The 25,976-nt window shown below is 39.5% G+C and overlaps 1 protein-coding gene across 19 annotated transcripts in view; it reads left to right on the plus strand.

The window, feature by feature from the left end:
- MAGI1 (membrane associated guanylate kinase, WW and PDZ domain containing 1) overlaps positions 1 to 25,976 on the plus strand; it is a 633,420-nt gene that overhangs the window by 493,326 nt on the left and 114,118 nt on the right. For all 19 annotated transcript variants that reach the window (XM_043885421.1, XM_043885422.1, XM_043885423.1 and 16 more), the window contains one exon: positions 13,034 to 13,153. In XM_043885421.1, the coding sequence (XP_043741356.1) occupies positions 13,034 to 13,153 (120 nt within the window). The remainder of the gene's footprint in view (positions 1 to 13,033; positions 13,154 to 25,976) is intronic.

Here is a 25,976-nt window from a genome sequence, read left to right on the forward strand (position 1 = left end):
TGCCTTTTAATGAATTGGTTTATTAAGTTCTGTCTTTAATAGTCATTGATTTGATCCTTGACCTGATTTTATCTGGACACATATTAGGTCTAGTTTGTTTTGAGGACACGGGCATAATTTTCTTTCTTGGGTTAAGGAGAAGCCTGTGGACTAAAAATGATGCGGCTGTTTTTGAAGGCAGCTCTTTCACTCCCCTGACATCTCTGAAATAAGGTTTCTTTGAAAAGGGCCAATTTCTATTAGAAAGCATAGAATAATTTAGAGTTTTATGTAGTAATTATTATAAGTAACTCATAATAACATTTCTACTTGATTTTACTTATTCAAAACTGGCCACTCACTTCCTAATAATACCTTTGCTATCTCATATATTATTCTAATGAAATCATTACTTTAAAAGTCAGTGTAGGTGATATCACATGAGCTCAGGCTTCTGTTCATCACTGTCTACATTTTTCCAAGCAAATGTTTAGAAGCATTAATAATTTGTGTTTAATTTCACCTCTGAAAGCTACTTCATTTGGCTTACCAGGCAGAGTGGAAAATAATAATTTATATGAGTCATCTATCTGGGAAGTGTAGTCTATAACATAAAATGACCCAGAGCCGTGACAAGAGAAGTACTGCATAATGTGAGACTGTAATTGCTCATTGAGAAATGAATTAAGCAAAAGAAGGGCAATAACAGTTCATCAGCTGGATCTACATCATTTTGCAGTTGTTCCCAGTCCATATTTTTTTGGAATGTGACTTAGAGTTGGAGAGGTAATTGGCAAGCATTTAGATAAGATAATGGATGGTCCCAGAGTGGGGGAAGTCAAGGCGGTAATTCAGTTTTCTGGGAATCTGCTGATGTCATCATTTATGGGGAAAAGCATAAGTAGCTTATGAACAATAGCAGAGTCCCAGGAGTGAATTCAGCTGCCTGGGATCTCATCTTTACATGATGTTCACACGTTCATATTTCTCGGACTTGGCTCAAAAGATACTTTTTGAATGTTAGAGTTTTGAGTGCCAATATAGTCTTCTCAAGGTGAAGGGCGGTATTAAGGGAAATTTAAAAGGCAGAGAAGGACATGCTAAAAAATAGAAATACTCAGTTTTTATGCTTTTTGCTCAATTTCAACACTTTTGAAACATAATCCTAGAAATTTTACTGTTCACACCATGTTTTCCTTTATTATAAGGGCCATACTCTGGTGTTTAAGTAAGGGAACACATAAACAATACCATAACATGTATTCTTTGGTATATGCTTAATGTTGTACCAAACTGCTTTATTCTTTTAGCATCTCATATTGTATGTCACACACTATTTCCTTTTGTTTTCTTTGACATAGCAGTTATACACTTGACAAGAGCCAAAATAAAATTTACATGGTGATGACTGTTAGTCTGAATACTTGAGAAGGCTTTAAGAATTGTCATGCCTAGGTTGACTGAGAACCAGTATATTAATTAAATCAATGCAAACTCCTTTTTTCTTATGTCCATCTTGACTTGCTCTTGTAACTGCTCTCTCTTGGTGTTAGATGTAAATTTTTTTCTCTCTTTATATCCAGGTTTATGGTATTTCTTTAGTATGTTTACCCTTTCCATGGGAAGGAATTAGTTGTATGAAGAATAGCATGGTAACATGAAATTATGGGACTTGAGGGCCTCACATTCAGACACAGTGTATTCCAGCCAATAGGCATCTATCCTTATAGATACATACTAGCGCTTAATGACAAGAACCATTTAAAATTATGGTATTTACAGAACGAATTGACTTTATGATTTCTTAGCAAAATACAGTCCACAAAGTTGTGGTTGGGAGTCGTGTGCTTTTGTGTGAGAGGTTTTGACAAATGACAATTAAAAATAGAAAATTTTGCGTAATGTGAAACTTGTGGGAAAAGAATGCCACTTGGGATAATTAAATTAGGCATCATGTACAGAAAACCTATTGTCCACAATAGCAGTGTAATGAAGAGGCAGTAGTTACTTTCTTTACTTTTAAAGGGAATAGTTGGAAAGAGAGAAGAGGGAGGTGTGGTGGTGACGGTGATGATGCTTTTGTTGTTACAGTCAGTGTTCATTGAATGCAGATTATGACCAGACCTAGCAGGTTATATGTATTGTCTTAATCCTTGCACAAATTTATGAGGCAGGTATTATTGTGGACATGAGGAAACAATGGCCCAAAATGGTTAACTTGGCTATGGTTACACAGTTTGTCAATATCAGAGCAGGAATTTGAACTCACCAAGTCTGATTTTAGATCTTGTAACAGTTTCTGTCTCTATATGGCTGTTCTGGGAGAGTTCCAGACCCCTGAAGTTTTTAGGAAGATATAACATGGGCAGTAATTTCTGATTTCTGATCTCACGCTTACACTTGATTCATATATTGGAAGGACTAATGAAAGCAAGTTACTGTTGAAGAAGAAATTTATGCCATGCACATGTTATTCACAGAAATGTTAACAACTCCTCTGCTGAATAGTCATATCCTTGGAGACAGAGACTACCTTCTGTTTATCTCTGCATATCTGTACGGTGTATTATTTTTAACAGTGTTACTGATAGTGTACACTCCATAAAAGTCAGCATTTTTATTATGTTCCTAAAACTGTGAAACCAGCCTTCTGATTTCAGGACGATCTTTTCACCCCTGAAAGAAACCATCTACCCATTGGCAGTCAATCTTCATTATTTTTTTAAACTAAAGAAAGAAAGCTGCCAAAGATTAGCAGCATTTAGCATTGGCTTGCAGTCACCTTATTTGTGAAAACTTGACATTCTCCATTAATTATAGCTTTTCACCAAAATAACCGTTTTCTCTCACATGCTTTTGAAATTACCTGGTTGAAATCATTGGCATTAGTTCATTCCATTTTATACAAACAATTGCTGTCATTAATTCAGAGAAAGTAAAATGTATAAACTGCCGTAATACTGAAAGTCTATCTGATCTAATCCCTTCTTATCGTAGACAGCCTTTAGTACTAAACTGTGGCATTACTGATTTTCAGAATTCCTTTCTGAACAAAAAATGCCTCAAGATAACCCCCCCAGAGTTGATTTTTGATAAAGCACGTATGGAGTGCTGGAAGTTCTTTTCGTTAGTTGCCTGAATGCTGAATGTTTGCAATGAATCTGTGAAAGCTTGGAAATTTTCTCTTCCCTGTTTTTAGTGAATGCAGAATTCCCATGACTTTGTATTTGCCTCTCCACCGCGTCAAAGAGGAAGAATGGTTAATATGCATGTTCAAGTTATTGCTAGACTTTCCTATTCAGTGAATTCTGGCCTGAATTACCTCATTATTCTGATTAAGAGGTAGTAAAACATATTTCCTGGGAGCTCAGGTTTTGGATTAAGGGAGTCGTGGGGAACGGGGCTGAGCATTCTCTCTCAGGCTTAACCCCATCCGCACGCCTTTGTTTTGTTTGATGAGGACGGAGATGAAGAACTATGAAAGCTAAGCTGTCTCCCTCCTCACACTAGTTTGTTCCTGTGCCCGGTGCTTTCTTCATATACAGGGCTTTTGCTGCCCTGAGGACGTAAAGCCTCGGGTTCAAACCCTGGGTCTGCCACTTACCAGCTGTGTCATTTTGGCAAAGTCACCTCATCTCTGCGTGCCTGCTTTGTCACCTGTGACGTGGGCACAATCATAGTAGCTATAGGCTTGTTTCTGTTTGACCGTTTAGTGGATTTAGAAGGACACAAGGACACAAGCACGGGACTTGTTTTATTCTGTTCTTTTCCTAATTATTAAAAATTGAGGTGTAGTTGATTTACGATGTCTAGGTATACAGCAAAGTGATTTAGTTATACATATATATATCTGTGAGTATGTATATGTATGTATGTATGTACGTGTGTATGTATTCTTTCTCAGATTCTTCTCTGTTATAGGTTATTGTAAAACATTGAATATAGTTATAGTTCCTTGTGCTATACGGTAGGTCCTTGTTGTTTATCTGCTTTATATATAGTAATATATAAATGTTAATCTCAGATTCCTAGTTTATTTCCTCCCCCGCCCAATTCCCCTTTGGTAGCCATAAGTTTGTTTTCTATGTCTCTGTATTAATTTCTGCTTTATAAATAAATTTATTTGTATAATTTTTTTAGATCTCACATGTGAGAGATTCATGTTAAATTTTCTTTCTCTGTCTGATTTGCTCCACTGGAGAATCTCTAGGTCCATCCTTGTTTCTGCAAATGGCATTACTTCATTCCTTTTTATGGCTGAGTAGTATTCCATTTTATGTATATATATATATATATACCACATTTTCTTTAGCCATTCATCTGTTGATCACTGATTCTAAACATAAACACGTTCTCTTAGGAGAAAAGGTCTATTGGTCTTCTGTCCTCAGTTCTCTGTTCCTGCCTCATGTTCACTGGCAGCACTGGCAAAACAAAAGCTTCAGTAAAAGCAAGTGCTTTTTGTCCAGGAAGAAACACACACTAGCTATTCAAGTGGCTCCACATTTGGGTGCCTAAAGTCATGATTAAAGCACCATAGAAAAGTCACTAGTGTTTTGAATATATTAGACATGCAAGGCTTTGTGATCAGTATTAGTAGATATATTGTTCCTAAATCTCTGTTTGGGGAGTAAGGGGGTTTACACCCTTGTGGTTGGTCAGGATCCCTAGAAAAAGGCATGTACTCGTAGAAAAATGTTTGCTATGGCACATGCTACAAGATTTGTATTTCTGGGATGGTGACAAGAGCACATGAGCATTCATGAATTGGAGCCAAAGAGTTAGGACTTATCCCTACAGGGTAGAAACATAAAGATCGCTTAGTTGTAGGACATACCTTCCTTTCATCTTTATGTTGAAATGAAATAGATGGGGTGACATGGTAAATAGGCAGATGATCTTCTAGCCAGGGTAAAGAAGGTTGCATTAACTGAGGGCCAGAAATGACGCAGGTTTGACTGTGAGAATATCTAGTAGGAATACAAAATAATATGTAATGATTTAAATCATATGCAGAGAGGTTTTTCTCCTTGAACATATCTCCAAGAGCGTTGATGAAACTCACCTCCGAGTCTCCAAGCTAGCCAAATCCAAGTCAGCTGCCCATCAGCTACTTGTTTTGGGTATTCTGTCCCCGCTGGACACCATGATGGGAGTGGCACACACCTTGTCTCCCTTTGTACTTGCACAGAGTCCAGAGGTGTAGGTATTTTTAGTACTTAAAAATTGTTATTTTAAATTTTGATGGTTTTATTTTTTTCCAGCATCAGTGTAGGTGAGGAAACTGAGACTTAGATGGAGCAACCTAAATTCTTTAGAGAGTAAGGTGATGGAGTAGGACTCTGAAGCTACCGTTTTCCACCTTAAAAACCAGAGGCTCTAATGTCTGTCCTGGGTTTTCCTGGTTGGTAGAGAACTAGTCCTAATGGTTCCCAACATGACTTTAGGGGTAAAATGAGATGATTTTAAAAAATGCATTGTTCTTGATGCTAGTTAAAGATCTAATCTAATACTGAGCATGTGACTCTCTCTGTAATTTAAAAAAAAAAAAAAGGCTTGTAATTGTGTTAAGGAGAAAGTCTCAGTTTGGTGCTCATAAGTCTCTAATATTTGTTAATCTCCCTTCGTAATAAGAGAATGTGGACTTCAAGCTCAGACTCTAAATGAAATGAACCAATTTTATTTTTGTTGTATTTATTTTTAGTTGTTGTTTATGGCAGGCTGGAACTGATTGTTCATTGTAGGTAATGACAGGTGTTTCCTTTTTGAAGTTTTGTAATAGTAAAATCTGCTCTTTGTGGTGTACAGTTCTGTGGCTTTTGAGGAGTATGTTGTCCTTCACCTTCCACCACAATCAGGATACAGAACTGTTCTGCCTCCTCAAACCCTCCCCACTCCTCCCATTCCCTGGTGCTGCCCCCTTGTAGTCAACGTCAGCCATACACCTGGCAACAGCTGGTTTATTCTCCATCTCTACTGTAGTTTTGCCTTTTATAGACTATCACTGAAATGGAATATGCAGTATCTAGCCTTTTGAGTCTGGCTTTTTTTTTACACTTACTGAAATGTATTTGGGATTAATCCATGTTGTTGTGTACATCTAAACTTTTGTTGAGTTTATCGTAAGGATTTACCACTGTGTATCCAGTTGTCAATTTAAGCACATTCACGTTGTCTATCTGTTTTGGGCTGATTATGTGTAGAGCTGCTATAAACATTTGTATATAGGTTTTTGTGTAAATGTGAGTTTTCATTTATTGAGGATAAATATTTAGGAGTGTGATTTGGGAGTCCTATGTAGATTTATGTTTAACTTTTAAACAAGCTGCCAAACTCTTTTTCAAGTGGCTGTACCATTTTGCATCCTTACCAACAATGTATAAAAAAGTTCCAGTTGCTCCATGTTTTCACTAGCATCTGGTACTGGAAGATTTTTTTTTAAAGCCCATTCTAATAGGTATATAGCAGTTAAACATTTCTTTTGACCTCAAGATATGGCAAAAACCGTGTGCGTGCATGCCAAGTCACTTCAGTTGTTTTCAGCTCTTAGTGACCCCAGGGTAGCCTGCCAGGTTCCTCTGTCCATGGGATTCTCTAGGCAAAATAGTGGAACGGGTAGCCATGCCCTCCTTCAGGGGATCTTTCTGACCTAGGGATCGAACCTTTGGCTTCTGCATCTCAGGCAAATTTTTTTTCCACTGAGCCACTGGGGAAAAATTGTGTGAGTGGCAGGTAACTGAGTGAATTTGGGGAAAAAACATGTTCTACTTTGCTTTATCTCCAGCAACTGAAGAATAAAGACTATGAGGTTATCTTGGATATCTGATGAATTTCAAGCAACATAAACACTTGTTTCCTTAACCTGTAAGCAGATGGAGTGACTATGATTTTTGAAAGTCTCGTTACCAAAAATAAAAAAAGTCTTTTTACATTTGGATAAGCAAAACCCAGATGAAGTTAACATCAGATGATCCCATTGAGTATTAACAATTTACTCTTAGTAATGATCTCTCTACTAGCAGTCTAGCCTTGAGGCCAGTTGGAGTGATGACTTGCCTTGAAACTTAATGGGATTGGGAACGCTTAGCAGTAGGAAATAGCATATTAGTTTTCCATTTCTAGAATTTTTTTCCTGCTTGAACTGCATATTTCAAGAGAAATTCTAGAAGTAAGGAGAGAATGCAGATGAGCTCCAAATCTGGTTTTGTTTCTGTAGCCATTTGTTGTTGTTCAGTCACTCAGTTGTGTGAGACTGTGCGACCCCAGGCACTGCAGCACACCAGGCTTCCCTGTCCTTTACTGTCTCTCAGCTTGCTTAAACTCATATCCATTGATTCGGCAATGCTGTCCAACCATCTCATTCTCTGTACAGCCATAGTTTGTGGAGTTTGATGATAAGGAAGGTCATTTTTTTGATTTCCTCATCAAGATTCTCTCGTGCCAGGTACACTGAAAGTTTATGAACCATACAATGTGCCCAAGAAGCAAGCAGCCACTAAAGCTTTGGGGGCAAACTTTTGTGGGTACTGCTAATTCATACTGAGACAGTCAGCAGGGCACAGCTCAAATTCATTATCTGGTGCATAAAAGACTGATAGTATTCACTTCTCTGGTGCAAATCTTGTTAAATTTTAACACTTTAAAAAGACTGTGTATAAGTGATGAATGGTTTGAGATTTAAAAACCAAAATCAGGCAGAAAAGTATTGCTACCTTCTCCTAACTTTAGATTGCCAAGTGTCAGACACGACTGAGTGACTGAACAACCACAGCCTATTCGTAGCTAAAGGCAAGTATTGAGGACCTTGATGCTAGCTTTCTATGAAGTGGGAGACCTTGGGATGTATTGTGTGTTGATTCAGTTGGAGCCTCTATTCTTTGGCATGTTCTTGCAAGGATTAAGCTAATATTGAAGTTGTTTGGGTACGATGCCTAAGAATCAGGACTTTCAGAATTATTTTATTATCCTAATTATTTTATTCGATTTATAAAATACCAGAACAACTAACTACAAGCACAGTGGTACAATTCAGAGGGATATAAAGAAACAATTTTTTTTCTCCTCCCATTTCTGCACCCATCCTCTTCTGGTTACCACTGTTAAGGATTTATTCCATCCGTTTAACTATTTATTAACTCAGAAAACATGTAGCACCCATAGGGCTTTCTTTTCTTTTTTTTCAATAAAATGCAGTGATTATTTTTGCACTTTATATTACTTAACTGTATATTATAGATATTCTTTCTCATAACTGCTTGGGCATCTAACTAGTACTTCTTTACAGAGAGAAAAAAAAAAATTCCTAAGGGCAAATCTACTATATTTCATTTACTCATTCCTATATTCACAGGAACTCACTTTTTGTGTGTGTGTGTATTTTGGAGGACTGTTTTTGTTTTGATCTTGTTGCTTTCGGTTTTTGTTTTGGCTGCCAAATGTGAAGGCACAAATACCTAAGAAGACTTTTTCCCAAGATAACATGTCCAAAAGAAACCAAACAGAATTTTTAGTACAAAACATAAAGCTTGACTATCATTTTTCAAAGCAAATAAGAGGTTTTTAAAGGATGAGTTTCCTGTTTGAGTACAAGATTCTGCAGTTTGATTGTTGTTGTTAAGTCAATAAATCATGTCTGACTATTTGTGACCCTGTGGACTGTAGTTTGTGAGGCTCCTGTGTCCATGGCATTTCACAGACAAGAATACTGGAGTGGGTTGCCATTTCCTTCTCAAGCAGTTTGATATGTTTCTTATTTTTATTTCAAAAGCTGAAAGTGCTTTGGGGGCATGGTAGCGAACATAATACTGGAAATGCCCTCCTGGTTTAGAAATGCACTGGCCAATCCAGTTGCCGCTAGCCACATGTGCTTCTTTAAATCTGAAGTAATTAACATTAGATAAAATTTCAATTCAGTTCCTCTGTCACGTTAGCCACGTATCAATAGCTACATGTATATACATGTTGGACTTTAATGCTGTGCACCTGAAATGTATTTAATAAAAATAATAATAACCAGATGTGGCTCGTGGCTCCCATCTTAGGCTCACATCTATGAAACATTTCCCATATGGCAGAAAGTTCTATTGGACAACAATGATTTCAACTGACTAAAGTCAGATTGCCTACTTTCAAATCATAGCTCTGCCCAGCTGAGTTGTATGTGACCTTGGGAAAGTTACTTTGCTTCTCTGGGTATCAGCTTCCTCATCAATAAAGTGAATATAATAGCAATCCTTCTGTGTTTCTGAGAAAGATTAGCTATAGCACTATTGATGAACTGTTGAACACTTTACCTAAAATATAGGTAAGCATCAAATAAGTGGAAGCTATTCTTTTTTTCCTAGTGTTTGATTATCTCTTTTTTCTTTTGGAAGGCCAGGAGGTGAGTTCTGTGTTTGTTTGTTGAAACATAGTAGCTGCAAGATATTGTTGCCCTGATTTCTAGCTGGGCCAACAAAAAATGGTATAGTAAGCTGTAAGCAACCTCCATTTGTCAGCCTGGTGATTTTTTTTTTTTTTTTCAAACACGCTGTCCCTGAGAAACATGGTAGAATTTGTTTTACTTCTCTTCTGCCAGGAAGTAACCCTTCTGGCTTTGTTAGAAGTGTGGTTTGTAATAATTGTACCCACCCCAGATGGCTCCTGAAAAACCTTTGAAATGCCATCTGCCAGGCGTGTGTCCAGCAGGCAGCCTGTCATTCTGCTGAAAGAAAAGAAGAGGGCGGGGTCCCCTCCCAGGCCCTTTCTCCCTAGCATCTCTGAATGGGAGTCTGGTCATGTGGACCAGGCCCAGGGCCTGTTGCTCAGAGGATAACTCCAGTAAGCTCCTGCTGGCCTGCAGAGAGGAAAGGTTTTGTCTGGGTAGTAAACCCTGAAGGTTTTGTGGGTGGAGCTGAATCCTCCCCAACCCGCTTTCCCTGCTGCTTAAAGGCCATTCTAAGCGTATTTATTTCCAAGGGAAAATGGTGTCTGCTTGTTTTCATTTTTCCTCTAAAATGTACCATTTCCCCCCAAGTTCTTGATCATCTTCAATCCTTTCAGGAAATGAAGTCCCAGAGGTTAGTGTTGTCTCAACAGTTACTCTGACAAATTGGTTCAGAAAATATGATTGGAAGAAATGTCAATGATAAGATGATTATAGGAGGGGGAGAAAAACCAAAATATTGTCTGGTGTGGAAGACTTAAAAAAAAAATCTTCTATTTGGTCTTACTTATTTATCCACATTTTGGGGTGCTGGGGATGGAGGGATGGATTTAGTTAATAGAATTTTGGTATGGAGACTTGAGTGTGAGAGTTGCCATATAGAACATATTTAGGACAGATTCTTTCACAGCAAGTTTCAAAGAGATTCTGTTCTTGCCCTACACTGGAATTTCGCAGTATGATGTGGACTGTTTGTGTTTTCCAGAGAGCCGGCTGAACAGCTTTTGCGCTTGGCTCTGAGGCATCACACCCTCCTCCTCTGCTCCTGCTTTGCTGACAGCTGCCTCTTCATCTCCTCCGAGGCTCTTTTCCTCTTCTTAGTTTCCAAAAATTGTAAAGTTTTTGTGTTTAAGGCAGACTTCTTGACTGCTTTTTCTATCATGTCTTTCCCCCTAGATTCATTCTTTCTTTCTCTTGCCTTCAAATGCCAGTGGTTTAGTGATAACTCTCAAATTTAGGGCCCAAACACCCATCTGATTTTCAGATTTACATATTCAGCTGTCCAGAGCTCTCTACACCGAGGTGTCTGATAGGCATCTCAAGCTTTCACATATTCTGAAGTGAACTCTTAATTTTTTTTCCCCTTATACACCATTCCCCCATCTTCTTAATGTCTGTAAGTAGCACATCCCATTTGCCTAGGTCATATTCTTCTGTTTTTCTTACACACTCCATCAGCGGTTTCTGTCTTTAAAATCTAAACCTAGCATGGCCTGATGAGTTGATGTACTTTGAACACATCTATCCTATATAGTCACTTACAGCCGTTTAAAGTGTTCACAATTCATAATAGAAATCTCATTGCTTATCACCTCCATCCTATTGTTCTTGTCTATGCCCTAAGTTTTTTTTCTCAACTGGATACTGAAGAGAGTAAAAGTGTTAGTGTATCAGTCATGTCTGACTCTTTGCAACCCCATGGACTGTAGCTTGCCAAGCTTCTCGTTCATGGAGTTTTCTAGGCAAGAATGCTGGAGTGTATTGCCATTCTCTTCTTCAGGGGATCTTTCCCAACCAGGGATCAAAGCATCACATGCAGATTCTTTACCACCTGAGCCACCAGGGAAGCTCAATTATGTATGTAATTTGAACTGTAATACCAACTCATTTCATTCTAATAATAACATAAACTGTGTATCTGGTAACAGGTACTGAGCTAGGCCTTTTAAAAGCCTTGTCTTATTCAATACACACAACAAATGTATAGGTAGTTTATTGTCCTTATTTCACAGGTTAGGAAACTGAGAAACAGCAGAAGCTCAGGAATGAGACAGACCATGAATTCTTCATTCCCTTTCTATGTGTACCTGCTCAACAGCAGTATGCTCTGGAGTACCCACTATATGCCTGACACCCGAGATCTAAATTTAAACATTGTAAAGTACCTCAAGGGTGTCATAGTCTGCCAGGGAAGCAAGAAATGGGAAAAACTTAGGAAACAGTTTAAGAATAGACTTTCGGACACTACACAAGCAGGCTTCTATACCAGAAAGTCCTGGTGTGCTGAGCATGACAAGCAAACCTTTGTAACATAACTGGTACTATGGATAATTTGCAGCTCTTTCTAACACTCAGATTTCCGATGTTAGAAAAAATCAACTTGTTTAAAAATGTGTTTTCCTTGAGTAAAATATGCAAAAAGTGTTGAGTTTTTGACGTAAGAGAATTCTGGTTACCTATTGTAGATGCATGGAAATTCACATGGGCAGGCAATCAGAGACTGTGTTCTGCCATGAACACTAGAGACAACATACAATTGGTTATTTAATTGCTTTTTAGGGAGAATTAGGACTAGAGGAAAACATTCCTGCTTATTTTATATATATATAAAGACTCAAAAAGCACTATGGGTAATTGTGCCTTGCAGAATGAACTCATGTTGGTTATATGCCCTACCTAACTTGAATGTTGGAGCAGAAACCATGAATTTTGCTTTTGTTTTTTTTTTTAATCCCCCCTCCCATTTAATATAGATTCCTAGTATGTACTACAAAATTTCTTATGGTTTCTTTTTTTAGTTTGAGTGTAAACCACACTCCTTCCACACTTTTGATTGAGGTTGACTGGGCTAAAATGATAGGTCTTTCACCCAGCACCTCAGCTGGGTGACTTAAATGTTCTAGAGGGTCTGTGTTATTTCATAAGAATTGTTATATTTATGAGTCTTTGAATGAATGATGAGATTAATTCAGGGGGAGAATTTCCTATCAAATTCAGTGTCCTTTTTCTCCTGTCAGAACTTACGGGTGGCCTCTTTTTGCCAAACATATTAATTACATGGAGACACAGCAACATTTTGATCCCTGGGAGGTATCCAGCCACAGATCTTGGGCAATTGAATTTCTCTAGTGATGTGTTTATGCAGCGGGTGTCATTTTCTTCAAAGGGCTTATTACATTGGAAGTTGCTGGATGTATTGAGGAACACAAGAATTTCGAGGCCTGTGATAAAATTATAAACCCCTTAGGCTCTGAGCTTAAGGTGGATAATGTTTTTAGAATTTACTGGAGCCCTAAAAGCTGCTGATTGTGAATGTTATCTGTATAAAATCCAGTTCACCCTTTTCATTCAGTGCATTCATCATTTCTTTTAAGTGATAAAAATCTCCCTGGGTTGCCTTGCTGTGTTTGGTTTTCTCTTTCTGGTATTTGAGGGGCCCAGGCACGAGAGGATGGAAGTCAGGATGCTTTTCTGCTAGAAAGAAGTTACCTTTGCCAGGTCCCTGTCTCAGTAGGTGGGTCTGTCAGCTTAGGTACTTACTGAACTGGTTATTTTAATTACACCTGGATGGGGCGCTTCCTCTTTCAGTGGACTGATGTTTTCTTGTGCCTTTTGCCTTGTCTGCTACAGGCACAACCCGGTCTCCCAGAGAAGGAGAGGTGCCTGGCGTGGACTATAACTTTCTGACTGTGAAGGAGTTCTTGGACCTCGAGCAGAGCGGGACTCTTCTAGAAGTCGGCACCTATGAAGGTGAGCTGATCTGTATGGCAGCAGTGAGCATGCCTCTCTGCTGGGCACCACAGAGGACCCTGGGCCATTGAGGCAGAGATGTTCTGTGGACTAGTGAAGTCTGAACATCTGTAGGAGATGGCAGTTCACCTTAGTGGAATTAATAATAATAAAATATATGGAATAAGGCTTTGTGGAGCTGTTTAAAAATAATTTGGATTTTTTTTTTTCCTCCAGGATTTTTCTCCTTTAATTTGTTGATTTAAATGCAGGCACGTGTGCGTGGGGGCGTGTTTGTGTGTGTGTGTGTGTGTGTGTGTGTTTAATATGGGTATGTACAGTATTAGAAAGAAGAGAAAGAAGACTCATAGCATAAAATGTGACCTTATAGGTGGTGGTGTTTTAGTATCAAAAGGACTGGAATGTCATTTGTACCACCAACTGATGTTTAATATATTTTTGAGTAGGTGATAGATTTTCATGGAATATTTCAAAGCAGAATATTTCAGAAGTATTCAGTAAGTAACCTCTTTCCTAGATTTATCTTCCACCTGCCTAATTTCCGTTTCTGTTTTCCCCAGATATTAAAACCAGTGTTATTCATTTCTGTTACTCTTCTGAAATTTTTTTTAAAATGTAAATACAAACACATACATACAAGTGTCATACGTGTGTTCTCATATCTTCCCTGTTTTATAAAGAAGATATACACTATATGCCATTTGGCATCTTGCTCTTTTATATCATGAAAGTATGTCTTCTGAGTCTTTGAGGTTCAGTACTAGAGTGCTTTTTGTTTTCTTTTTTAAGTGACTAAGTAATCTCCTGACTATGTGGACCATAATTTATTTAACTAGGTCTTTTTGAATAAACATTTTTAAATATTTTAAAACATGACTGTGTTGAATAATATGAGTATAAATCATTTCATATAGGTGAAAGTAAATCTGTAGGATGAGAGCAAAGCCAAATGTGGGGAGAAAATTAAACTTACATCTTCTGAAGACAATATTATAGCTTGATTGCTTTGTTGAGTGTTTTTACTTGAGACAAAAGGACATACTATGATACTGTTAATAACTGGGTCAAGTTATTAAGTTTTGTGTACTTTTTAGAAACTCTCAAAGTCTGGATTTATGGGATGAACACAGTGGCATTTTCTAGATGAGACTTAAAAACAGAGGATGAATATGAAACAGACTATTATTTTATTAAGGGCATTGTAAGTTTTGATGTGATAATTGCCCCTGTTTCAGGGGCATTTTTTGCAGTGGGTACAGGGAAGAACATTAACTTTGTGCCTACTGTTCATGTCCAAATTGTGAATGTACATTAAACATTAGGTAGATATTTATCACATTCCTAATTGTGAATACAAGAAGATTTTCTTTGAGGATTGCTGGTTATCCATTGTTGTGAAAGTCGTTCAGTCATGTCCAATTCTTTGCGACTCCATGGACTGTAGCCTGCCAGGCTCCTCTGTCCATGGAATTCTCCAGGCCAGAATACTGGAGTGGGTAGCCGTTCCCTTCTCCCGGGGATCTTCCCAACCCAGGGGTCAAACCCAGGTCTCCCGTATTGCAGGCAGATTCTTTACCAGCTGAGCCAGTATTGCTGGTTATCCATTGTTGTGGTTTCCTTGAAGTATTGGCATTTGACTGGGGGTTGGTGGGCTGGGAGATGTGAGGGTGCCCTAAGCAAGAATGATTTGTTAAGACTGGTACCTGTATACAATGGAATATTACTCAGCAATAACAAGAAATGCATTTGAGTCAGTTCTAATGAGGTGGATGAAGAGTGAAGTAATGAGATGGATGAAGAGTGAAGTAAGTCAGAAAGAGTGAGAGAAATATCATATATTAATACATATGTATGGAATCTAGAAAGATGATACTTCTGATCCTATTTGCAGGGCAGCAAAGGAGATGCAGACATAAAGGACAGACTTTTGGACAAAGTGAGGGAAGGAGAGGGTGGGATGATATGAGAGAGTAGCATTGAAACATATACATTACCATATGGAAAATAGATAGCCAGTGGTATGAACAGGGAACCCAAAGCTGGTGCTCTGTGAACCTAGAGGGGTGGGGTGGGGAGGGAGACAGGAAGGAGGTTTAAGAGGGAGGGGACCTTAGTATACCTATGGCTGATTCATGTTGATGTATGGCAGAAGCCATCACAATATTGTAAAGTATTTATCCTCCAATAAAAAAGAATTGACCTAGTTGTGAGGTTAGAAAAGGGATGGGGGCTCAGTGGATGTACCAAGAGCTTCTTCAGTGTGTTGTTTTATAAATATGAATATGGTTAAAAATTCATGTAGCTGAGAAGAGAGCAAGTGTGGATCCTCTTTGGTTTAAGAAAGTGAGTTGTCCTGTCTGAAATCACTTATTATGACCATCAGAGGAACTTTAATCCAGAATATAAAAAAATATTTATTTGCATGTTTGGAGAGGTTAAGGGTGGGAGTGGCTGTGCAAAGCCAAAGAGTACTTTGTTGAAAAAGAAAAGCATGTGGTTAGGCAACAGCATATCTGGGACAAAAAAGAAAATCAGCTCATTTTACTGAGGTGTTTATATTACAAGTGGTGCATAGGTGGAGTCACCTTTTTTCCCCATTAATTTTATCACTTTGACAGAGGTAGCTATTATCCCCAGCTTTTTAGATGGGGATGCTTAGACCAGGTAGCACTTAGGGACTTTCTTAAGGTTGTGCAGCTGGTTCCGGAAGGCGAGAGCCAGGAAACAGACCCAGCTGTTGGATTTTTAGATCCCGTGCTCTTTCCTGGACATGCCAAGAAGATGATACTGATGTAACTAAAAAGTTGTGATAATAGACCACTAGTACTTTCACCCAACTTCTTGCTGAGTAACAACAGGAAAAAGTTTTTCAGAAAATGACTAGTCATCCTTACATAAAACCGTCTTTCTGTGAATGTCACTCAGTTATTTTAGAGTTGAAATTCTCATGCTGCGTATGGGTCCAGTGTATTTTAGCCATCTGCCTGTATTCTTCAGCCTTTTGACCTTTTGACCTTTTGGCTGTATGATTTCCCTGCTGTATGAGATGGCTCATAATTTTTTGGTAGCAATTGGAATGTATTGTATTGACTTTCATAAGGTGAAAGCAAAATGGAATTTTTATGATATGCCAGATAGTGTTACACGAATAGGGCTGGAGAGATCTCTGTGAGCCCCTCTGGGCCCCCTTAGTGGTGATTCTGTCAGTTGGACACTAACAAGCCTGCAGGCTGGGCTGTGGCTCTGCCAGAGTTGAGGTCTCAGCCCCTTTGCTGTTGAGCTGTGTGCCCTCCGGCAAGTTACTTAATGCTGCATGTCTCCATTTTCCCTTCGGTAAAACGAGGATAATAATAGTGCTTTCTCATAGGTAGGATTAAATGAGACAATAATTGGAAAGGGCTGAGCACAGCGTCTGACACACGTAAGCTCTCTGTCAGCGTTAGGTCTTATATTTATACACACGACTGGCCCCAAATTGCCACCCTGGTGGATGGATTCTCTTCTCCTTCTCCTAGTCAGTAAACTAGTGGATTTACCAGTAAAATATCTTTATTTACTTCTCTGGGTACTCACTGTCTATTTCCATTGCTCACATTTTATTCCTCTTGGCCTGACCTGGCTCCAAAGAGGAAAACACCGCAACGCAAATCACTCTTTAAAGCAAGACTTTTAAACAGCTTGAAGTAAAAGTAATGAATATACAAGATGGAATTCTTTCTAGAGTAAAGAACTTAAACATCTTTAAGTGTAAGTTGATTTTCCTCCTTCTCACAGGAAACCTCTGTTAAAAGGTCTAGTGCAAAGATTCGGAAAACATAGACATAAACGGCATAAACCTAAGTATTTTTGTCCATTGACTTAATACATCCTGGAGATCTTCCCAGTTACCCCACATAGTTCCACCTCATTCTTTATAAATGCTGCAAAATATGCCATTGTATGAATTTATATAGTTTATTTAACTAGCCCTCTGCAGGTGGACGTTTAAGATGCCTCCTCCCCCCACTTTTTTTAATGTTTTGTAAACAATACTGCTGCGAACACCTCTGTACAAATGTCTCACTGTACTGTTTTGAATAGATTTATAGAGGCAATTCCTGGCAGTGCAGTTTTAAAGGCAGCCCTTCTGTGCCTTCATTTCAGCATTGTCCCATGGTACAGGCTGTGATGTATGGGGCAGAAGACCAAAGTAGCTCTGCCTTTGAAGGTGCTCATGCTTCATGGTGATTTATTTCTGACAGTGTTTGTCCAGTATGTATGTGATGAGTGCGTTTCAAAGTGCATCATGTGTAACAACTCACTTAATTATCCAGTAATCCAGTGAGCTGAGTACAGTTTGTCCCCATTTTACAGAAGAAGAATATGAGGCCCAGAGATGCCCATTGTCTTTTTTTAACTCCATATGGTGAGCCCAAGATAGAGCTGGCATTCAAACCCAGGCTTATCTGGCTCTAGGGTCTCTACTCTACAGCCCCTCAATCTTGGGAGGCAAAATAATTTAAACAGCTTCTAGAGAAGTGATGTGTGTTCAGAGAAGAGAACTACAAGAGTGCTCCATTGACTCTAACATTAGGGTCAGTCCCCTTGAAGAAGTGGACTTTGATCTGAAGCTTGTCAGAGGATCGCATGAGTTCAGGTGTGTCGGCACCAACCCTAAAGCCTGAATCCTGAGAAAGCAAATGCAGTGTGAACCAAGAAAAGGTCGGAACGTTGGTGCTAGAGATGGAGAAGCAGGGATTCATTTCTTGCTTCCTGTACAACCAATGCCATACAACAGGACTTTCTTCAGTGATGAAAATGTTCAATATTCCGAGCTGTCCAACACAACAGTCATGGACCACATGTGATTTTTGTGACTGAGAAGCTGCATTTTAAAATTAATGTAGTTTATACTCGTTTAGCCTTAAATAGTCGCATGTATCTGATGACTGCCATATTTTCTAGGGCAGTTTTAGAATAAAAGCTTCTGCAAGGATGGTTGAGGACCTACTCAAGAAGATCTTTCTCTTCTCAGTCATCCGACTTCAGAGAGCTAAGCTCATCTTTAAGAGCTAATCTCCTTTTAGAAAACATAGTTTTGAATCCTCCCAAAGAGGATGTCACTACAGAGGAGAGATGATCTTCTTTATGTACATTCTGTGACGTATATAGGGCAGACAAGTGGAGTGAACCAATAAAACCTCAAGGCCTGATAACTTTCTGAATGTTCTTTCAGGTCCAATATTTGTTTGGGGTTTAGAATTTCAGGGTTGTAAAAGTTTAAACTGGAAAGGCAGTAGAGCTCATCTCTTCAGAAGACAAAACTGAGATCCAGAAGGAGAATGTCTAAGACACTAAAGGGAATTGGGAACCAAATCTGGCCAAATGCCTTTCACTAAGGTCATGTCCCAGGCAGGACTGAAATGCTCATCTTGCCAGAGTCTGCTGCTTGGAAATGGATACTCTCCTTATAGACTCTCTTACTAGTTTGTGCATTCATTCATTTAACCATTAATGATAAAATGTTTAGCAAAACCAGACATGATTGTTGTCCTGCCTGTAGCTACTAGTAGACTGTAGACTGCCAGGCTCCTCTGTCCATGGGATTCTTCAGGCAAGAATACTGGAGTGGGTTGCCATTCCCTTCTCCAGGGGATCTTCCCAACCCAGGGATCGAACCTAGATCTCCCACAGGCAGGTTCGTTACCATCTGAGCCACCATTTTTAAGGGAGTGTTGCATTATTATATCAACAGTATAAAATGTTTATGTGGACTTACTAATGTATTAGTTATTGGAAGAAGAGGTAAAAGATTCAGGTGATGATATTCCACCTAGGATGACTCCTACTTCTGTCTTAGAAAACTGGAAAGATGTTGGTACTGTTTGCTTAGATTAGAAACACTGGAAAGAGCCAGGATTGGTGTGTGTGTGGGGTGGGGGGTGTCAGGGTCTCCAGGATGGAATTTTCCACCCCGAACAGCTGTAATGCTGGCATATTATGTGTATCCTCCAACAGTAGATGCCCTTCGTGACTATTTAAGGAACCTAAGTATTGCCCGTCACAGAGGCATATGAGTTATGAGTAGAGTTCATAATTGGTCTCAGCTCTGCAGTTTGAGCCAACTCCTCATTCTGTCACTGGTTGCAATCAAAATCAAGGCAAGACACAGAAGACAAGACTAAACGTGTCTTTCCTCCTTGGCCCAGCTTCCTAATTGTGACACTGAGCTCATTTATTGGATAGCATTCTTGAAATAAATCAGAAGCACCATCTCCTTTTTGCCTTGCCCTTTTTTTTTTTTTTCTCCTGTTGACATTTTTGCTCAATAAGACAGGTTGCTGCCTCAGCCAGCCCTTGGGACTTCTCTGGGAGAGAGTTTGTAAGGGCGGAACTATTCAGTGGGAGTGGTTCCAAACATGCCTGTTTTACAAATGCCTCTGGGTAGAAGAGGCTGATTATACACTTTGAGCTTGCAAAGGTTTTCACTCAGCATGGAAGTGCGGTCCCAATGTGACATTTCCAATTGGAGTTATGGGTTGCATATCTCTTCATGTTAATTAGGAAGGGAGTGTATGTGTCAGCCTTCAATAATGGTACTGTTCTGCTTCTTAGAAGGTCTGCAAAAAGGCAGCTGCCAAGGGTCTACTTTGGGGGGACATGGTAATAAAGCTGGGGTGAAGAGAGTTCTTGTTTGTCATTGAGGAAGAAGAAACCGTCTGGAGTCCTGTTCTTTGGCAGGCCTCAGCAGCCGTCTGTTGTGATAAGCTCTGTTGGCAAACTCCACTGTGGAGTGTTCTCTGTTGATAATGAAAGAACCAAAGGAAATCTGTGTGACAATTGTATGTTCCTCTGCCTTTGAAGACAAGGAGGCCAAGCCCAGGGACGGTTTGGTTAATTTTCTGCTTAGAGATCCCCAACCATTCCTTAAGTCAAGAGCATAGACAGTGGAGACAGATCCATGTTTAAATGCCAGCTGTCATTTAAGCATTGTGTGAATGTCAGTTTCTTCATCTGAAAATGGGAATATTAATTTTTTTTCTGTAGAATTGTTAATGATTAGAATAAGTGAATGTGTAGGTAGCAACATATGGTAGATGCACAGTAAAGGTAACTTTTTGTTAATGTTCTTTAAATATGTGCTTTGATAACAATACCAAATTTTACATCTTAGAGCTGCTCAGAGTATCAGGAACAACTGATGCTGTGGTTTATTACATGCTTATATTGTGCCAAGCACAGTACTGAGTGCTTTATATATGTGGTCTAATTTAATCTGCGCAAAAACTCTGTTTCATGGGTACTAGTCTTTCTACATGACAACCGAGGCCGGAAAGAAAGAGGTCCCTTACCTTGCTCAGGGTCACAACACTATTAACTTACCTTGCCCTTTCTGGTCTAAAATTCAAAGGCACATGGCACTAGTAAGAACAAACCTCTACTTATAGGACATGGGCTTATTATCCTTCTGTGCATGTAAATCATGGATTTGTAGAGTGGAGCAGGTCATTAAAGAAAGAATAAATAGAAAGTGATGGGAGTTTTATGAATGATACCATCATGTGTTGAGTAAGCAAGTGGCAAAGTGAAGTGATGTGGATCTGAGATAATTCAGATAGAATTGATGGACTGAAAAGAAACTGCCGTGAGTCATGCTCTTAAAAACCGGATCCACAATATAGGTATTGAGGAGCATCCTGGGCTGGGATTTGTGTGTACTGTCTCCACTTTATTCAGTTACTCATTCTGCAGAGAATTACTCAGTGACACCTTGTGCCCGGCACCATGTTTGTTTTGGGAATGCAGTCGTGCACAGAACACATGTGGATCCTGCCTTCATGGAGCTTACAGTTTAGAGGTAAAGACAGATATCATTTCGTTACATAGTCTGATAAACTGAGCAAAGGGCCTTGGGAAAGAAGAGATACACGCTTCTCTAAAAACATATACAGGAGAGGGAATTCCCTGGTGGTCCAGTGGCTAACACTCTGCGCTCCTGATACAGGGGGGCTGGGTTCGATCCCTGGTCAGGGAACTAGATCCCACATGCCACAACTAGGACTCTATGCAGCCAAATGAATAAAAATAAATGTTAAAAAACAAACAAACAAAAAAAACATATACAGGAGACTTTGATCTAGTTGGTGGGGTCAGAGGATCAGCAGGTGATATTGGGATGAGAAGCAGAGGGAGGAAAGTTAAACAGAGAGAAGAGTGAGTGTAAGAGCTGTGAGGTGAGTGGGGGCACAGACTGCATATGAGACCTGAAAGAAAACCAGTGAGATTTGAGCAGAGAGAGCAAGGGGTCCAACTGTGAAGCTTGCCTGCAGAGCCTGCAAGGGTCACACATGCATGACCTTGAGACCAAGACAAAATCAGATATGCTGGATCTATGTCCTTATGTACTGTATACATATTTGTGCTTTACAAAGAACAAGAGTAAGGTTTTTGGACCCCACACATCTTACCCTGGGCTTCCCAGGTGGCTCAGCGGTAATGAATCTTCCTGTCAATGCAGGAGACGCAGGAGACTCGAGTTGGATCCCTGGGTTGGAAAGATCCTCTTGAAGAGGAAATGGTAACCCACTCCAGTATTCTTGCCTGAAAACTTCCACGGACAAAGGAGCCTGATGGGCTGTAGTCCATGGTGTTGCAAAGAGTCGGACACAACTGAGCACACACTCACTTTTGCCCCTTGGGTATAGTGTTGCCCCTTTGATAATACATGCTGTAGATTTCCAGCCATTCGTGGTCACTGTCATCCTGTTCTGCTACTTATTTTCAAAGCTTGTTCTGTTTGGAAAAAGAGAAGCAAGCCATCCCTCCCTTCAGCTCCCCCACCTCTGCCACCTCCCAATTCTAAAGCAACATAGGACTGCAGGACAAAGGGCCTAAATGCAAATGCTTGTCTCTGATTTCTTCACCTTTGCTACACAGAAGATGGTCCATGGACCAGTATCATCAGCATCACCTGAGTCCTTGTTAGAAATTCAAAATTTCAAGCCCCACCTTGACCTTTTAAAAGAGAATCTCCATTTGATGTAACTGTTACATGTACAAAGTTTAAAAAACTGATGTATACCATGCAGAGCATTTGTGAAAATCATGTTCTAGTTCCATTTCTGCCTTTCCACCATAGTGCCTAGCATAACAAGAGGTTCTCTATAAGGGAATGAATGAATGAATATTAAATTTATACAAAGTGAAAGGCTTTTAAGATTTGATTCATTCTGGCTTAAAACTCAGGGTTGCAGCCCTCCTTCAATATTTTATCAAGCTCTAAAAATTGATTTGCAGTCCCCATTAATTTTTAACTGTGTGTCAGAAAATATTTTCTTTGGCTTGGTCATGGCCAAAGAGTGTGCCTGTTAATTATGGCCATTGGTGGCTTCCTCTTGCGTCTTCCTTGCCCTCCTCTCCCTCCCCAGCCATCATCCCTGCTGAGTTGTATTGTGGAGCCAGTTCTGAAAATAGCAGCTGGGACACACACAATTGTCACTTGGGAGGGAGCCCAGTCACCTCAGGAAGTGTGTGTTGGCTAACATGGGCACTGTGGGATGGTCAGGCTCGTGTCTCTTAGAAACTATGCAGCCTGCCAAGTGATAACCTAAATTAATCTTTTATTCATTTATAATTCTTCAAATGATTTTTACTTAGTACCATTAAGCGATCCATAGAGTCTTCATAGGGAGTCTCTTGTGCATAGTCTATGTAAGGAGGTTTGTGTTTCTGGCTAGGCTTGGCTTGATGCTGACCAGAGTGGAAATGATTGATAAGCTGGAGAGTTTCCTGGAAGGGCATGGTTTTGAATTTAAATGCCCGGAGGTCCACATCAGTGGAATGAGTAATATACGGTGGGTGAAGGCAGTGCTGGTGGGAAAGGTGGTAAACGGAGGAGTGCATGAGTCATCTTGCCCTTGGTTGTGTGGAAAGATAACGTGGCCAATCCCAGATTCGGCCAAAATCAATTCATTCACAGACTCATTGGGATTCCTGAGGATTTTTTGAAGTTTAAAAGTTTTCTTCATCCCTCTTGTGTCCATGCCCCTTTATCTGCTCAGACCTTAGGGTACTCTTCTAGGTTGAGGTCAAGGTGTTTGTCTGACAAAGGCTGGGACACACCAAAGATAGGAGCCAAAACCTTTGTGCAGAAATCCTTAATTGTGTGAGTGTTCAGTTCAGTCGTTCAGTCGTGTCTGACTCTTTGCAACCCCATGGACTGCAGCATGCCAGGTTTCCCTGTCCATCACCAAATCTCTGAGCTTGCTCAAAGTCATGTCCATTGAATCATTGATGCCATCCAACCATATCATCCCCTGTTGTCCCCTTCTCCTCCTGCCTTTAATCTTTCCCAGCATCAGGGTCTTTTTCCAATGAGTCAGTTCTTCGCATCAGGTAGCCAAAGTATTGGAGTTTTTCAGCTTCAGCATCAGTCCTTCCAATGAATATTCAGAACTGATTTCCTTTAGGAGTGACTGGTTTGATCTCCTTGCAGTCCAAGGGATTTTCAAGAGTCTCTCCAACACCACAGTGTAGTGTGGTCCTGGTGAATTTGGTCACACACTTGTCACCAGCATTGCCCATAAGAGACAAATCTCAGGAAGACAGACCTTACAGTTTGTCCAGCAGCATGTCTCAGTATATCCAGATTTGAATCAGAGATACTCAGTTTTTTAAATGTGGGTCACTAAATTCTAATTATTTTTAAAAATGTATCTGCAATGGAAACTTGAACCCTCTGCCCTTAGGAAACACCACTTGATAGAAGCTTTTCTGTAAAGGTTGTAGGTAATATGCTAGAGAAGTTTGAATAATTACACTCTCTCGTATTTATAACATCTTATAGTTTACAGGGTACCTTCAAGAAAGTTACATCATTTGATTGTCATGGTAATCCTGTGATGATATTGGAGCTCATGCTGCCATTATCATATCACAGAGAAAGTATGAGATGATAGTAAGTAATTTGCTCAAGGTTATTTGGTCATTGGGAGGTTTACCTGCTTATTCCTTTATGTGGGTAAAGTTGTGGTACTCTGTTACCATGTGGCAAGCACTTCAGACACATTGTCTCATTAATCCTTCTCCTAAGGTGTAAAGAGTTTCCTTTTAAAGATTAGAAACATACACTGTTAACATTAAGTATTATAGCATGTATCAAGCCTTGTAGTGAAGTCTTTTGCAAGTGCTAAAAGCATTAAATGGACTGTCTCATTGTATCCTCATAATAGGATGAGTCTGCTCTTCACATCAGGTGGCCAAAGTATTGGAGCTTCAGCTTCAGCATCAGTCCTTCCAATGAATATTTAGTGTTGATTTCCTTTAGGATTGACTGGTTTGTTCTCCTTGCAGACAAGGAACTCATGAGTTTTCTACAGTACCACAATTCGAAAGCATCATTTCTTTAGCACTCAGCCTTCTTTATGGTCCAACTCTCACATTCATACATGACTACTGGAAAACAAGCTTTGGCTATATGGACCTTTGTCAGCAAAGTAATGTCTCTGCTTTTCAATATGTTGTCTAGGTTTGTCATAGCTTTCCTTCCAAGGAGCAAGCATCTTTTAATTTTATGGCTATAGTCACCATCCATAGTGACTTTGGAGACCAAGAAAATAAAATATGTCACTACTTCCACTTTTACCCCTTCTATTTGCCATGAGGTGATGGGGCCAGATGCCATGATCTTAGTTTTTTTAATGTTGAGTTTTAAGCCAGCTTTTTCACCCTCATCAAGAGGCTCTTTAGTTCCTTTTCACTTCCTACCATTATAGTGGTATCATCTGCATATCTGAGATGTTGATATTTCTCCTTGCAATCTTGATTCTAACTTGTGATCCATCCAGCCTGGTATTTTGCATGATGTACTCTGTATATAAGGTAAATAAACAAGGTGAAAATATGCAGCCTTGTCATATTCCTTTCCCAATTTTGGACAAGTCATTCTATGTAAGGTTCTCACTATGGCTTTCTGACTCGCATACCAGTTTCTCAGGAGACAGGTAAGGTGGTCTGGTACTCTTGTCTCTTTAAGAATTTTCCACAGTTTGTTGTCATCCACACGGTCAAAGGCTTTAGCATAGTCAGTGAAGCAGAAGTAGATGTTTTTCTGGAACTCTCTTGCTTTTTCTGTGATCCAGTGAATGTTGAGCATATGTTAATCTACACTTTGAAAGTGAAAGTGAAGTCGCTCAGTCGTGTCTGACACTTTGCGACCCCATGGACTGTAGCCTACCAGGTTCCTCCATCCATGGGATTTTCCAGGCAAGAATACTGGAGTGGGTTGCCATTTCCTTCTCCAGGAGAGCTTCCCGACCCAGGATTGAACCTGGGTCTCCCACATTGTAGGCAGATGCTTTACTGTAGATTAACGCAAATGAAATTGCTGATATTTGACAGTTTGTCTTCTACCTCAGCGGTTGCATGTGGTTCAGTCTAATAATATGTACTGTATCTGTCTCTAATCAATCTTAAACTAATTTCCAGAGACAGGAAACAACTATGAATAAGTGGGTTGTTTGGGGGAATTTGTAATTGCGTTGAGAAATCTGCTAATCATTTACTAACTTAAGAAAGACCCTGACCTTCCTTGAAAACTGAGGAAAATCCACATAAATTTGTCAAATTTAGGTAGAACTTTTCTTTTCCAGACATTTATTTTTGTCATAAACAAGGATGTCTAAGTTTTAATTGATTTTTAAATGACAATAGCTTCATGAATGTTATAAAATTATAATTATAAAATTATGAATCAAGAGTCCTATCTTTTGAATACATCCTTCACTGGAAGATTCTTATTTGTAGACATTGGCCTTACTTTAATCTCTAACTGAAAAATGTATGC

The sequence above is a fragment of the Cervus elaphus genome, chromosome 24, assembly GCF_910594005.1.
Source record: "Cervus elaphus chromosome 24, mCerEla1.1, whole genome shotgun sequence".
NCBI classification, from domain to species: domain Eukaryota; kingdom Metazoa; phylum Chordata; class Mammalia; order Artiodactyla; family Cervidae; genus Cervus; species Cervus elaphus.